The following is a 14,273-nucleotide window of genomic DNA, read 5'->3' as shown; positions in this document are numbered from 1 at the left end:
TTTGCATTAAAACCCCAGTGTATAGTTTCACATACTCAACCCTATAACTTTAGATCAGATGGCTTGTGAGTGGTGCTGTGCAGCTGATGCTGTATTAATGCACTCTGATGCACTCAGCATATCTCTAGCATCCGTCCTGTAACTTAGGGAACCTCTGACTCCAGCTCCAGTTTAGTTCTGTTATCTCTAGTATCCGTCCTGTAACTTAGGGAACCTCTAAACCTCTGACCCCAGCTCCAGTTTAGTCATCCTCTATCTAGTCCCTTCAGCTCTTCCTTAAGCTAATGTGTAAATGTCCTTCAGAAAGAGCCCCCTAGAAAGCTAAATGGATCATTTCCCTTTAAAAAAAAAATGAGCCAACTGAACTGCCAAGAAGAGCAAAACACAGACATGTCCTCCAACACTTATGAGAGTGTGAGACCTCTGTTTACTTAGTATTGCATTACAAAAATTCTACTTCAGTTTTTGAGCAAGGACACCCTGGTGCACAGCTTTTACTGGAGTCACCATATGTTAATGTTGAGCTGATAATGAAATGGAAGAACATCCTGTCTTTTCAGATTTAAATGATTAACTCTGTAGACTGTTTTGTTACGGGGGAATTCGATTAAAATGGAGGGAACCTTCATCACATAAATCACACAACACATTGGTTTCACATCAGTGAACGTTGCACTGACCTTGATTTGGTTTGAGTATTGGTATAACTGCGTGTCAACAAGCAAAATCATTTCAGCTATTTGGAGCGTGGTGTTTGTCGTCTTGCAGAGTCACAGAAACACTGCAGTTCAGAAAATATGAAAACCAGTCTACCCATAGGACCTGCATGCACTGCTCTCTATACTTTCTTACTGAGAATTTATTAAATTCTAGTAATTGCATTTAGGGCAAAAAAGAAGTAAACTCATTCGTTTTATTTGACATTTACCCTTGAGGAATGCATCTTGGCATTTATCCCTGAGCAATGCATCACAAAAATGTCCCCCTGAATCCTTGAGCAAAATCCCTGACCTTGATTTCAATTGAAATTTAGAGAGGCAGTTGATGGTGCATTCTACTGTGTTTAGGTATGCAAGGGACTGTCTCAAAAGTGCATACCAGAAAAGAATATTAATTTGAGTGCAAGTCTAAACTGCAAATATACCCTGACAATAGCTTACTTTTTCAAGGCATAGACGGATGACATAATCATGCTTTCTACTATTGCCAAGTAAATAATAAAGGGTTTGAATATCTAGTCTACAAAGAGGCTAATAAATCATTAAGAGGGTTTTAATCACCAAGTCTGCAGTTATAGATGTTAATAAGTCATTAATAAAGGGTTTAATATACGGTATTCGGTTATAAATAGCTATATTACTAAGTGATTATTAAAAGGATTTCATTGTCATGTTTGCAGCTGTGCACGTTACTAAGTCATTAATAGGGGGTTTTAATTACCAAATCGGCAGTTGTAAATGTTCAAAAGTTGTTAGTGAATAGATTCTGGTCAAGCTATTCTGCAGCCCTTTTCTAGAAATAAACTATCAAACCAATTAAGGAGATATTCCACAACTTGTCACCCAAAATTGGCGGATCATCTATAAAGCATATCAACCATTAATAGAAAGTAGCACGAATAAAACACACACTCCGTTGCTGGAGAACCAGAAAAGAACAAACAAGCCATCTGACAGAGCGGTGACAGATGTTGGCCCGCTGCACTCATAAACCCAGTGGCTGCTGATGAAGACTGGAGCGAGACAGCGCGAGAGGGAGACAGTAGGAGCTGATGTTATGTAGAAATCATCATGGTGTAGGCTACGTTGTTCTTTAGCACAGTGGGAAGAGGATGTATTAAGGCGGCGGTGGCGGAGGAGGAGCAGACAGCCATAACATGTGCATTTCCTGAACGTAAGCGCACATAGCGGCCGGAGATGTGTTGAGTGTTGGCGGTCGAGGTCTAGTAGGTGTCGGTCACTGCTGTCGCTCGGCTGTCTCTCCTCCTGTCACCTAGAGAGAGAGAGAGAGAGAGAGAGAGAGAGAGAGAGAGAGAGAGAGAGAGAGAGAGAGCGAGAGAGAGAGAAGTTTCCTCTGCTCTTGGCGCACGGTCGCCTATCGCTCACTTCAAATGATGGCACGTCTGCGTCCGCGTGCAGCGCTGTTGCGTTCGGAGCCCCGGCGCTTTCAAGAGATCTGAGAAATCCCAAAAAAAACGTGTCACCATGGCTGAATTTGGAGAGAACAAAAGAGCCGTCGGTCTGCCGGTTGCTGGCTGGAAGGCTGCGTCAGGAGGAGCCGGAATGAGTCTGGAGACGCACCGAGGAGAGCCGGTGTCAAACGGAAACTGCAGCGTGTCAGACACCGTGAAGAGGGTCCAAAACGAATCCAGCTGCGAGTCCCCGACGTCGGAGAGCGCGGGTTCAGTTTCAGCCTCCAAACCAATTCCTCGACGCAGCAGTCTGATCAAGGTAGGCCATCGTTTCCGTCAGGAGAAAACAGCTCGTCTTGCTTTTAAATACAAGAGGAAACACTATAAACAAATAAAACATGCATGCAAACTGTTGCAAGTCTACCTTAAACAATAAGTAATGATTCCATAAAATATATGACAAAGCAGGATATGGCTACTTGATTGCAGTACAAGCCCCTGCACGAATGTAATGCTGGTGCCATAGCAAAAAAAAAAAAAAAAAAAAAAAAATAGTCCTACAAAAAATACAATGCCACTATAAAATTACTACTGAGTTGTGCATATAGATGTGGTGACTTAACACACACACAGCCACATAGCTCTCCCTCTGACATAAACTGCTGACATCATCTACCTGAAACCTGAAAATAAACGGTTAATACACTGTCTCTGTTTCCTGTCAACTTCCTCTTCATCTGTCTCGAACAGCACATTTATCAGTTACCTCATTTCCCTCATGTTTCAATGCTGTTGAAGAAATTTAGACGAATGAGTAGAAGTATTTTGTGCTTAAAAATGTGCATCATGTCACATTTAGGATGTTTAAATGCTGCCTGTCATACATTTAGACCTCAAGCCTTGACTACTGACCTCACAGGACTCCAGAAAAAGCATTCAATTTCGGAGCTTTTCAATCATATGTGCCATAGGGTTGATATGCAAGGCTTTGTTCCAGCCACAGACAACAGCAGGCAATGTCACTTATTAGCACTTAATCAGCCAGAGTGGAGGAGGAGGAGGAGGAGGAGGAGGAGGAGGAGGAGGAGGAACAGGAACTAATAAGTGAAAGCACCTGCTGCAGTCTTTTATTAAAATGAGAAATTGCATTCACTTCGCCCCCTGTGTACCCTTGTCCAATTAACCCCACAGCCTACCCTGATCTGAGCTCAGATTTAAGCAAATATTAAGTTTATTTGTATAACGTCCTTGAAATAGATATCACAACAGTTTATGTTTATTTTACTCATAAGGCATTTAAAGTATTGTCAATAACAACATCTTATCAATAACTCATCCATTGACATTGGCCTTTTATGGTTTCAGTCCTCTTGGCATAGAGGTCTTGTATTGATCCCTAGTTGCTGCTTGTCTCCAGAGCTACTGCCTGTAAAGACATGATTATTTAAATATGGCTTCATCTGTGTCTGATTGGCTCCCACTCTGCAAGACAGGAAGCCGGCCAGTTGGCCAATTTTCTCGCAAGGTTCATGTTGCAATATTGCTATTAAGTCATGAGCAGTTGGTGATGATGCGTAACACACTATTTTTTTCAATGTTTCTCACCTATTTGCCAACACACAGGCCTGGTCTTGTCTGTCTTCTTTTTTGTTACGACATTGCAGCCAACCTGAAACAGAGGGTTTAAAAACACTGTTTGCTTCAGGGAAGTTCTGTTATCTCTATATGCTGGGTCAGAAATGGCGTTAAATAAGTTCTGACTGCATCCAAAACATGACTCCAAAGAGTTGTAATGCATGACAGTGTGGGAAAAAAAACGCTGTACATTGCATATGCATCCCATGTATTGAAGCATGCATTTGTGGTATGAGGATGTATCTGACTTCAGGTTCAGTTCAGTGGGCACATTTAATGCTGAGAACATTCAGCAATCAACCAGCCGTCTCGCACAGCAGTGCACGTATACGTTTATGCTTTCACCATAAACAGCTGAGGCTTGGGATAGATCGAGCTCAGGAGTTATCAATCCACATGTCAACACAGCAGTGTGTTGTGCTGTTTCATAAATTACCCCTATGGCTAAACTCAGGATTCCACACAATAGGAGTATGTGGTGGTATGTAGGCAGATAAACAGGAAACATGACATTCCAGACCACTTTTCACAGGAGTCATGGGATTGTGTGTGTGTGTGTGTGTGTGTGTGTGTGTGTGTGTGTGTGTGTGTGTGTGTGTGTGTATGCGCGTGTGTATGCGCGCGTGCGTGCGTGCTTCCATTCGCTTCGGCTGAAGTAATGAGAGTACCCTTAATTGCATTTTATCAGTACTTCATGCTGTCTGCTGTCCTCTCATTTATTCTGTCCGTGAAGGAGATGCAGAATCAGGTGCCCACTCAGTTTATGCTTCAAGTTCATCTTGATGTAGATAACCATCAGACACTCTCTTTGTCTCTCTCTTAGTTTTAAAACACACACATTCAGTCACACACACAAGCACACACTCTTGCACAGACCTGCCTTCTAGTAAAACACAGCTAGGCAAAACAAATATCAGCTTCCCAGCTCTCTCGTTACTCATGCCAGCATGAGACTCCGAAATACATGGTTGGCATGTTAATGTGCTCCTGTGTGTGTGTGTGTGTGTGTGTGTGTGTGTGTGTGTGTGTGAGAGAGATAGTGTATATGTGGGCACTCTCAACTTTTTAATAACCAAGAAAAACAATGCACTTTAATATAATAATCTAATGGGGTTTTAATGGGATATAAGCCAATAATTGCCTCACCTCTTTAAGTGTTAACTAATCTGAAAAAAACTAAAGGAATATTGCAACATTTTGGGTTATGTAAATTTGCTTTATTGCTGAGAGCTGGATAAGAAGATTGATACCACTCATTTTTGCCCGTTCAGTATAAACCTTAGCTTAGCATAGCATAGCTTAGCATGACGACTGAAAGCAAGGGGACACAGCTAGCCTGGCTCTGTCCAAAGATAACAAATCTGCACGTCAGCACCTAAAGCTCACTAATTAACTTGTTATATGTTGTTTGTTGAATGTGCACAAAAGCACAAGTGTAGAACCATACTATCTGTTACCCCCCCTTTTTTAGTGTTTATGCTAAGCTATGCTAACCTCCTGGCTCCAGCGTAATATCTAACCGAATGATCCAAGAGAGGTATCGATCTTTTCATCTAACTCTCAGCAAAAAAGTGTGGGCCTATTTCCAAAAATGGTTAACTCCTTTTTTCAAATTTTGAGATATGTTTTTACTGGACAGCATATTTTAGAGTGTGTTCACATAAGTGTGCAAATATGGTATATCTCTGTCTAATGGGTGTGTGTGTGTGTGTGTGTGTGTGTGTGTGTGTGTGTGTGTTTGTGTGCATACATTTTGGTATGAGAAGCCTCCTAGGCCAAAATTGAATACTTCACTTGCACATACATACTTCACTTGCACATGCATATATACTGGTACTAAACACTTGCACATACATACTTCACTTGCACATACATGCATAACGTGTGAGTATGTATGTATGTGTGCATAAGTATGGCATGTACGGTGAAGTGCGTAAACACACAGGACTTTCTTACAGAAAGTTAGGGTCCAGTCTACAACCACCTAGTGACTTATTTATTGATTATTTAACTCACGTAACAAACATACTTATTTTAACTCAAACCATGATCTTTTCCTAAAACTAACCAATTATTGTTGCTTGGATTCACAACATAACCACATGTGGCGTTAACTTAAAGTTGCTACAACAAGGTGGCACATCAACCGCCAATAACATAAATGAAGAGGTTAAGACAGGTGGAGGCAAAATGCAATAATGCAGCTCAGGTAAAGCTGTCTCTTTGCTTGCTCATAACTCCCTTTGTGATCAATCCATTGCAACAGCTGCGGAAAACAATAGTAGTCAACTTCAAGTATCATAATTGCCAGATGTACGTAGAGTAGGGGTGTGCATTGGCACTGCCCTCACAATTCGATTCGATTACGATTCACCAGGTAACGATTCGATTCAATTCGATTCTACGATGCATTGCGATGCATCAAAATTCTACTGCACACAACAAGGCAAATTTTTCATCAGTCATGAGGCAATACAAGCAGTCAGATATTGAACAACAGATTTTATTGGCTGCTATGTGTGTATTTTCACTCTCCTGTATCTTTGACATAAATGTCATTAAATAAAATAAAATAAAATGGTACAGGGTATTGGATATGGCATTTTCAAACCTGAAAAAGAAAACACAAATCACTGCTTTCAGTGCTTTGAATGAGTGATGATTTGTTGTTGTTGTTGAAGCCAACTCAGGATGCCAACGATCAACATGGTTCGTGAAGTTAGTTGTATTGCCAACGTGCTTGATTTTAGTGTGGCAGGTTTTACACACCGCGTAAGTCTTGTCTAGTTTTCCATTAACTTCGTAGAATCCGAAATGTGCCCAGATGTCCGCTTTCCAAGCTTTGGGTGCGTTTTTAATTACCCGTCTATCGCGGTCATCTCCCTCCGCCTCAGCCATCTTCATTGTTGTTGTTATGCCCCCGGAAGTAATTGAAACTTCACAACTTTATTGTTCACTCAAGGCCAGAAAATAAACAGTGACATAATCGATTATGGCACTTTGCCGCATCGATGCTGAATCGTGCATGCCCCGCATTGCGATGCATTGCCGAATCGATTATTGTTGACACCACTAACGTAGAGTGCTGGGATGAAGGTGGGATAAATGCTGACATCCAGCCTACCCCTTGGCCTTTTTGTAGAGAATCAGGTAGATCATTATGGGGAATGAATGAGTCAAACACAAGACTTTCACTTGCATCCCATGAGAAACCCGTTTTTACATTAAGCTGACTTGTTATTTTCTGAGTTTCACGACTTCTTACATGTTATTTGCAGTTGGTGTGCCACCTTTTTATAGCAACTTAAGTTAACGTCACACATGGTTAACGTTGTGAATCCAACCCAAAATACTTCAGTTTAGTTTTAGGAAAAGATCATGGTTTGGGTTCAAATAAATATGTATGTATGCGCAAGTGAAATATGCATGTACGCGCAAGTGAAGTATTTCATTTTGGCCTAGGTGGCTGATGTCTGTTTTGTGTATGTGTTTTTCAGACTGAGGGAGCAGCATTAGCATACAGCTGGAAGAGGCAGTAGTTTGAGTCAGAGCAGCCCTGAGTACCGCCTGCAGTTCAAATCAGCATCTTTAGCCTGCTTTAAAACACTTTAGCCTGCAGACGAATGATCCCTGCACAGCACAGGGAGAGGATAAACCATAGAAATAGACTGAGAGTAGAACAGACATTCCTATTCAAATCAATATAGCAGGATGGTCAGAGCAGCTGACATTTTTCTGTATACCGTTGGCTAACTCATTCTATTTATGGTCAATGAGCTGGTCACCATTTTTTTTCATATGTCAAATGGCCACGGCAAATGTCCGTTCTACTCTCATTCTGTTTCTATGGAATCAACCTCTCTGATTGTGATGGAGCCACAGGACATGCTACTACTCTGAGCTCCTTTGGCAATTGAGTTGCTCCACATACACACTCTACATTTATAATATACATCCAGCCATGCATGTGTGTATGTGTATGGATGTCTGTGTTTGTGCCTGTTAGTAACCTCACCTAGGTCATCATGGAGGCATGTGAAATGCTGATGCCTGACTCAAGTCTCCAACCGCCTGTTCTTGGTTTCAGTGGTCCTCCTATCTTCAGTAAATGCCTCTGTGACGTTTGTCAGCTGAAATCGCAGTTAGATTTCTGACAAGATGAACCTTTTACATGTTTCATTTTGTGTGGTGTGTGTGTGTGTTTGATTGTGTGTATGTGTGCTTAAGCGCACATGGGACTTCAAAGGTTTGAGGCGTAAAAGAGCATCTGCAGCTCTTCTTACCACAAGGGCAGGGGTTTATAGTCAGACTGAGCAGCTGAGTTACTGTGAATGCTCACCACATTTTCTGTTGAACAGTATTCCCATACATGACAGAATGACTTGACCACACAGTGCTTCCTGTTTGACCCCAATGCCACATCTTCTATTGCAGTCACACACACATAGACACAGATGGTGTGATTATTACATACTTTGTAATTAGTAAGCGATACCAATGAAGATGTCCTGGTTATGGCAGTGAATACCAAGTAGTTTGATAGCCAGTTAATATAACAGTTATTTTTTAGATTCATTGATTAATTAATTCTAGAAAAGGTCAGAAAATTCTGGGTGTGAAATATCTTAACAAATATTGGGTGGATTGCCATAACATTTGTTACTTAATGTCCCCTCAGGATGAACTGTAATGACTTTGGGGACTTTTCATCTAGTGCTATCATCAGATAAAAAAAATATTTTATAAATAGTTTGGTTTATGACCAAATTCCTGCAAAACTGATGACATTCCCATCAGCCTCAGCTGTGCTTTGTGTTTAGTGCCTATTAGCAAATGTTAGCATGCTAAAACGCTAAACTAAGATGGTGAACATAGTAAACGTAATACCTGCTAAACATCAGCAGCTGTGCTTGGCATTAGTAGGCCTACAGCTTCACTGAGCAACTAACATGGCTGTATACTTTTAGTCATGATTTTTTTGTAATTCTTTTAAAGTGCCCATATTATGAAAAAAATCACTTTTTCTGGGATTTGGGGTGTTATGTTGTGTCTCTGGTGCTTCCACACACATACAAACTTTGAAAAAAATCCATCCATGCTGTTTAGAGTGAGATACGCTTTCTGAATGTGTCCTGCCTTCAGTCTCTGGGTGAGCTGTTCAAAATCTGCACGGCTTGTGACGTCACAAGCCGAAACGAGCAGGCTAACCGCAACCATTAGCTCATAGCGTTAGCGTTAGCATGCTAATGCTAACGCTAATGCTAACGCTAGCATGCTACCTCGTTCTCAATAGCAAAGCACTGCTACAACACACACAAGTTCACCATAATCTACAAAAGAACTACTTACATGTGCGCCCTCATTTAGAAGTCTCCCAGCTAATCCTGCCTTGTAACTGACCGAAGTTGTAGAAACAGCCTTTCTTTCTACTGTCTATGGAGCTAGCTAGCTGACATGATCTACATCTGAGCTACTGAGCATATGCGAGTGCAATCAAAGATAGTACAGAAGAAGAAGAAGAAGAAAAGAGATCTCACCAAGGGGGTAAGCTTCTCCTCGGACCGCGAACCTCCTATGGCGCCATTTTAATGCTACAAAGCGATCACCCCCCGTTAGCATTCCATTGACTGCCATTCATTTTGGCGCCACTTTGACAGTGAATAACTTTACATCTGAAATGTTTAAAGACTCTGTTTGTCCATTGTTTATTTCTAAAGAAACACGACAATGTATAAAAGGCTCCATTACCTTGTACCTCACGTTATGGCTCCGTAGCAGACGTTTTTGTAAAAATAGGCTAACAATTGTGTCATAACCACGCGACTTACTGTCGCATAGTAGAGGAATTACCGTATAGTACAGGAGAAACGTGCAGGCAGTTTCGTCTCACATTAGCTGTTTAAGTGTAATTACTAATGTTAACTAGCATTTTAGTTAGCAGTAATTAGCCTGTGCCTATGTTATCTTCTTACATATACCTACGCTCTCCGTCTCTGCAAGATTGGGAATGATTGAGATTTCTCTTGGCACAGCTACCAGAAGACTTACAACTTTCAGACAGGTTGCTCACGGCATATTTACGTCGTCTCTCTCAGTTGGAGGCTGCACAGTAACGCTCAGCGCTCACCGGAAAAGTACTTCTAACGGCCTTCACTGGTCTCCGTCCAGAGCAACGGGATCTGTTGGTCCATTCTTATATACAGTCTATGGGTCTCACTCTGTAGCTAAAACAGAGACCAGCTGAAAAGAGGATCTGCAGCAGTGAGAGAGAGCGGTGCAGTACAACAAAAGTATGGTGTTTTTTGAAAATTAAACCATGTAAACCTATTCTGGTACAACCTTAAAATACAATTATGAACCTGAAAATGAGCATAATATGGCTGCTTTAAATACATTTTAGGTAGATGGACCAATCTATTGATCGACTAATCATTTCAGTTCTAGTCCGGATTTAAGAAAATAATAACGTAAAGGTAAAGACCAGCATTAGGCCTACATGAGTCAGAATGGTGTTTCCCCACTGAGTCCATTATTACCTCCGCCAAGGGGGAATATGTTTAATGTTTTAGGTTTGATTAGTCCTTTTGTTTGTTTGTCTGTCAGCAAGATTACACAAATAATACTGGCCCAATTTGCATAAAACTTGGTGGAAGGGTGAAGCATGGGCTAAGGAAGAACCCATTATATTTTGGAACTGATCCAAATCAGGGGGCGGATACACAAATTGTTTAACTTTTGTTATCATTTTGAGATAGGGCATTTGTGCTGCATTCATTTTGTATCGGAATTATCGAAAAAAAATGTACACTGCATTAACATTGTTAAATAGGGCATGCCTTGGCGGAGGTCTGCGCTTTCCGAGTGCACTTATAATTTTCTACATGTAGCCAGCGTATCAAAGAAGAAAAGAGTGGCTGTGTGTAAGTTGTCATCCATTATTTTAGTTTGTATGTAGCCTGAGTAACCAACATTTAAGGTCAGTTTTATCATTTAGACTTTACTGGTACATAGCATTAAGCATTAGTATTGCTATGGTTACCTGCAGTGTAATGGCCTTGTGCAGTGATTCAGAGTGGTGGGTAAGTGGTTGACTGGAACTATGTTCTCCTATGCAGTTCTAATGGACACCTGCCCGCCAATCAGAAGCAATTATTCCGTAGCAATGGTATCAAGTGATGATACGATACACACACATGTTGGTGGCTGCCGGCACCCTGTTGTGAGTGTTGAGTTTAACACAATTCAAATAAACCTCAGAGCAAATCTCCCCATGTTTCTACCTCCCACCCCCCCTCCTCCAGGGTGACAGGCACTGAAATAACCTACGCCATTAATCATCCATCATCTGCCGTCAAACACAAGGCCACAGGGATGACAGTTCTGCCTTCCTACCAATTTCCACTCCTCTATAGTTTACATTGTCTCCCCTAACAACCAAGCTTTCTCTGATTTTCTGTCTCTCTTAATTAGTGGATCAAAGATGACACCCACTAATGACCTACATCTTCATTCTGTGGACTCTGAGCTGCTGTAATTAGTGATACAGGCTTGTTGCATACGCTCATACACATCATACTATGCATGCATGTCAGATGGCTAATGAAGGCTATGCTGGTACCTACAGGCAAATACCAAGGGCAGAGGCGCTGTGCCTGTACATATAAACATAGACACTAATCTGCCAAAGAGCTTCTATTTATTTCTCTCCATCCGTCCTCTAGCTCATCTTTTTCCTCTTGTTTAGTTAATATGTGTCCTCTTCTCAAGTTTCAACTTTCTGTAATGTCTCTCTGTCATCTTGTGGGTCCTTCTCTGATAACTGCGTCCAATCTGCTCTGCCACACAGTCTCCCCCATTTCTCTCGCCCTTCATCCGTCCATCTGTCACTACAGTTCAGTCAGTCTAGATGTCCTATCAGGAACATTAATAATCACATAGCAGTGTGTAAAATGTATTTATATTGTATTATATTTTCCAAATTCATTTAAACTGTAATCTTTTATGTGTTTCCATCAGATAAAAACTGGCAGATGGAAAATAACTACTTAACCTCTGTGAAATACTGCTGAAGTAGGACCTATACTGTATATTCAACAGGTTGTGTTAATGTATAAACAAAGAAAAACATTCTGTCTACGTGGCTATTGATTGCTACAAAAGTATCTGAATGGGTTTTTTGGTCTCAATGTTTATCACTTGTTGGGCTCGCATATGTTTTAAACCTAAAAATAACAACTAATGTATCAATAATCAGGAGTGATGAGGTTTTACTGTATTGCTCTATCACGAATCCTTTTGTTCTTTCGTTCTTTCTTTGTCCTCTGTATTGTCGCTTCACATGGTTCTTAGCTGAGCCACAGGAAGCTCTCTGTGACAAGCTGACAGGCGGCTTCCTGTTTTGAAGCACAGTGGTGGTTTTGGGGACTCATCTTCCCCAGTCAGAAAAACGAAATAGGGCATTTATGACGGAGACATTCAAACAGAGCTTAAAGTCGAATGGAATTTTTTTTTATCAGTGGGTAGAAGCTGCACTTGTTTTGTTTTTCTATGTGTGTGTCTATGTGTGTCTGTGTGTACTCTAATCTGGTTGGACAGTGTGTGGGTTTTTTGCATCGAAAAATCAATAAATTTACATTTGTATTTTATTCATATGCTTATCTACTTGGAGATTAATCTGTGCCCTCTTGTTTTATCCTGTCAGGATAATTGATTCAGAGTCTACAGTGACGTCAGCATTCTTTGGATTTGTCTCTCTCTCTATCAGTAATTTATGTTGTAGGCTAACAGAGGTGGGCGTGCAGGACAGCGAGATAATTAAATCCCAACTGTTGAACAGGCCACTGATAGAATTCTGGTGTTTCCCCTGCTGCAAGCACAGCTTGTGACATGCACACAACACACCATATGATGCTTATTAGGTTGCTTCAATATAATATCTTTCCATTGCTTGTCTATTAATCAGGGATGACATGTTTGTTATTGGTCACATGCATGTCTGTGGAGACCAACTTATTTATGTGGAGTTTCCTAATTGGGTAAGGTGCGCACTGCGATTGGTGCTGGTACAGCCACACAGGGACCATTACCGCAAATGTCACACACACACACACACACACACACACACACACACACACACACACACACACACAAACAGAGGAAGAGATATAGATTGAGACCAACATTAATCTCCGGTGCCTGTCACCATCAGTCTGTACTCCGTAGAGAAAGCATCAACTAGCATGCTAACGCTACACTGTGCTACACTGGGAGGGGCTGGAGGCAGATCCCCTCTGTGCACTGTAAAAAATTACGTGTGTGTGTGTGTGTGTGTGTGTAGTACTATATTTTTACTTATTTAACTGTCTAGTGTGTAATTGTGTGTTCCTACTATACATTATTATATTATTCTTTGTTGAATAATACAGAAGACAAAGAGCTTAAAAAAATAATCGAATCGAAATCACAATATTTGGGGAAAAAAATCGCAATTAGATTATTTTCAAAAATCGTTCAGCCCTAGAGAGAAGTGTGACTGAGTAGGGTGGTACTGTGCACTCCTGTGTGAAGATGCACGTGTGTGTATTTGTGAGCTAAATCAATAAGTGTGTCTCGTGTGTGCGTCACTGGGGAACTTCCCATGAGCTTTCAGATTCAAATTCAGTGCTGTTTTCAAAATAAATTGCTGCTGGTGTGGAGTTGCATCTGAGTCTTTCTATTTGAGGTTGAATTAGCTGATTTGAGTTGCTGAAGCACTCCGAAGGGGGGTAGCTTTTTACTGTAATGAGAACACACATCAATTAGCTCAGGTCAGGTTTTATTTTGTTAATATATTTTGTAAGGTGCTAAAATTGACTGTCAGAGCTTTTCCTTTTGCTTTCTGTAGTTTTCAGAGTAACTGTTTCTCTGTCCACACCGCCTCTTACTCCCTCTATCATACCCCTTGGCACCAAGGGTATTTTTAGAGCGCCGCCTCCCTCCCTCGCCACCCAGGCCATAAAAAACTTGTCGCCATTGGAAACACTTCTCCATCCTAATGAGACAATTCTATGAGCATTTGTGATGGTTAGGCACCCTGCCTTCCCTCTAAAGGAAACCTTTTCATCCTCTGTGAATTATGCTTCCCCTCTCTCACATGTTCATATTCTTTAGATAACACACAGTTCATGATCTTTTTTTCTCTCTTTCTTTCTTTTATCTCTTTTTGTCCTTCATATCCCCCACATTTCTTTCATATGAAGGGTTCCCTCATAAAAGATCCAAGTGCTCTTGAGGTTCATGTAAACTCTTGTTTGAATGAAAAGAAAAGAGAAATGCTGATAAGTAGATATTAATCCGCCACTGATCAGTATTCACTGATGTTCATTATGAATATGAAAATATTGATCGGTCTACTAGTGATCAATTTAGACTTCTTAAATACTCCAAAACAACTGAGCCTTATGTATTTGTTAGGTGCAGCAACAGGCTGCTGGATTTGATCTTCCACTGCAGACATATGTGTAAATTT

General features: G+C 40.9%; 1 protein-coding gene and 1 long non-coding RNA gene across 2 annotated transcripts in view; one reads left to right on the top strand and one right to left on the bottom strand.

Moving 5' to 3' along the window:
- Nucleotides 1-476: 476 nt before the first annotated feature.
- On the bottom strand, nt 477-3,142 carry LOC118493302. The gene is made up of 2 exons (XR_004895292.1): nt 3,044-3,142; nt 477-2,490 (listed from the first exon to the last, which is right to left on the bottom strand). It is a non-coding gene; the product is annotated as an uncharacterized LOC118493302 (long non-coding RNA).
- The window catches only part of LOC116066835 (inactive phospholipase C-like protein 2), a 35,390-nt gene continuing 23,321 nt past the window's right edge, over nt 2,205-14,273 (top strand). The window contains exon 1 of the mRNA XM_031322974.2: nt 2,205-2,450. Coding sequence (XP_031178834.1) covers nt 2,205-2,450 — 246 coding nt within the window. The remainder of the gene's footprint in view (nt 2,451-14,273) is intronic.

Source organism: Sander lucioperca, chromosome 16 (assembly GCF_008315115.2).
Source record: "Sander lucioperca isolate FBNREF2018 chromosome 16, SLUC_FBN_1.2, whole genome shotgun sequence".
In the NCBI taxonomy this organism is placed as follows: domain Eukaryota; kingdom Metazoa; phylum Chordata; class Actinopteri; order Perciformes; family Percidae; genus Sander; species Sander lucioperca.
This window is presented reverse-complemented; position numbering and strand designations above follow the sequence as displayed.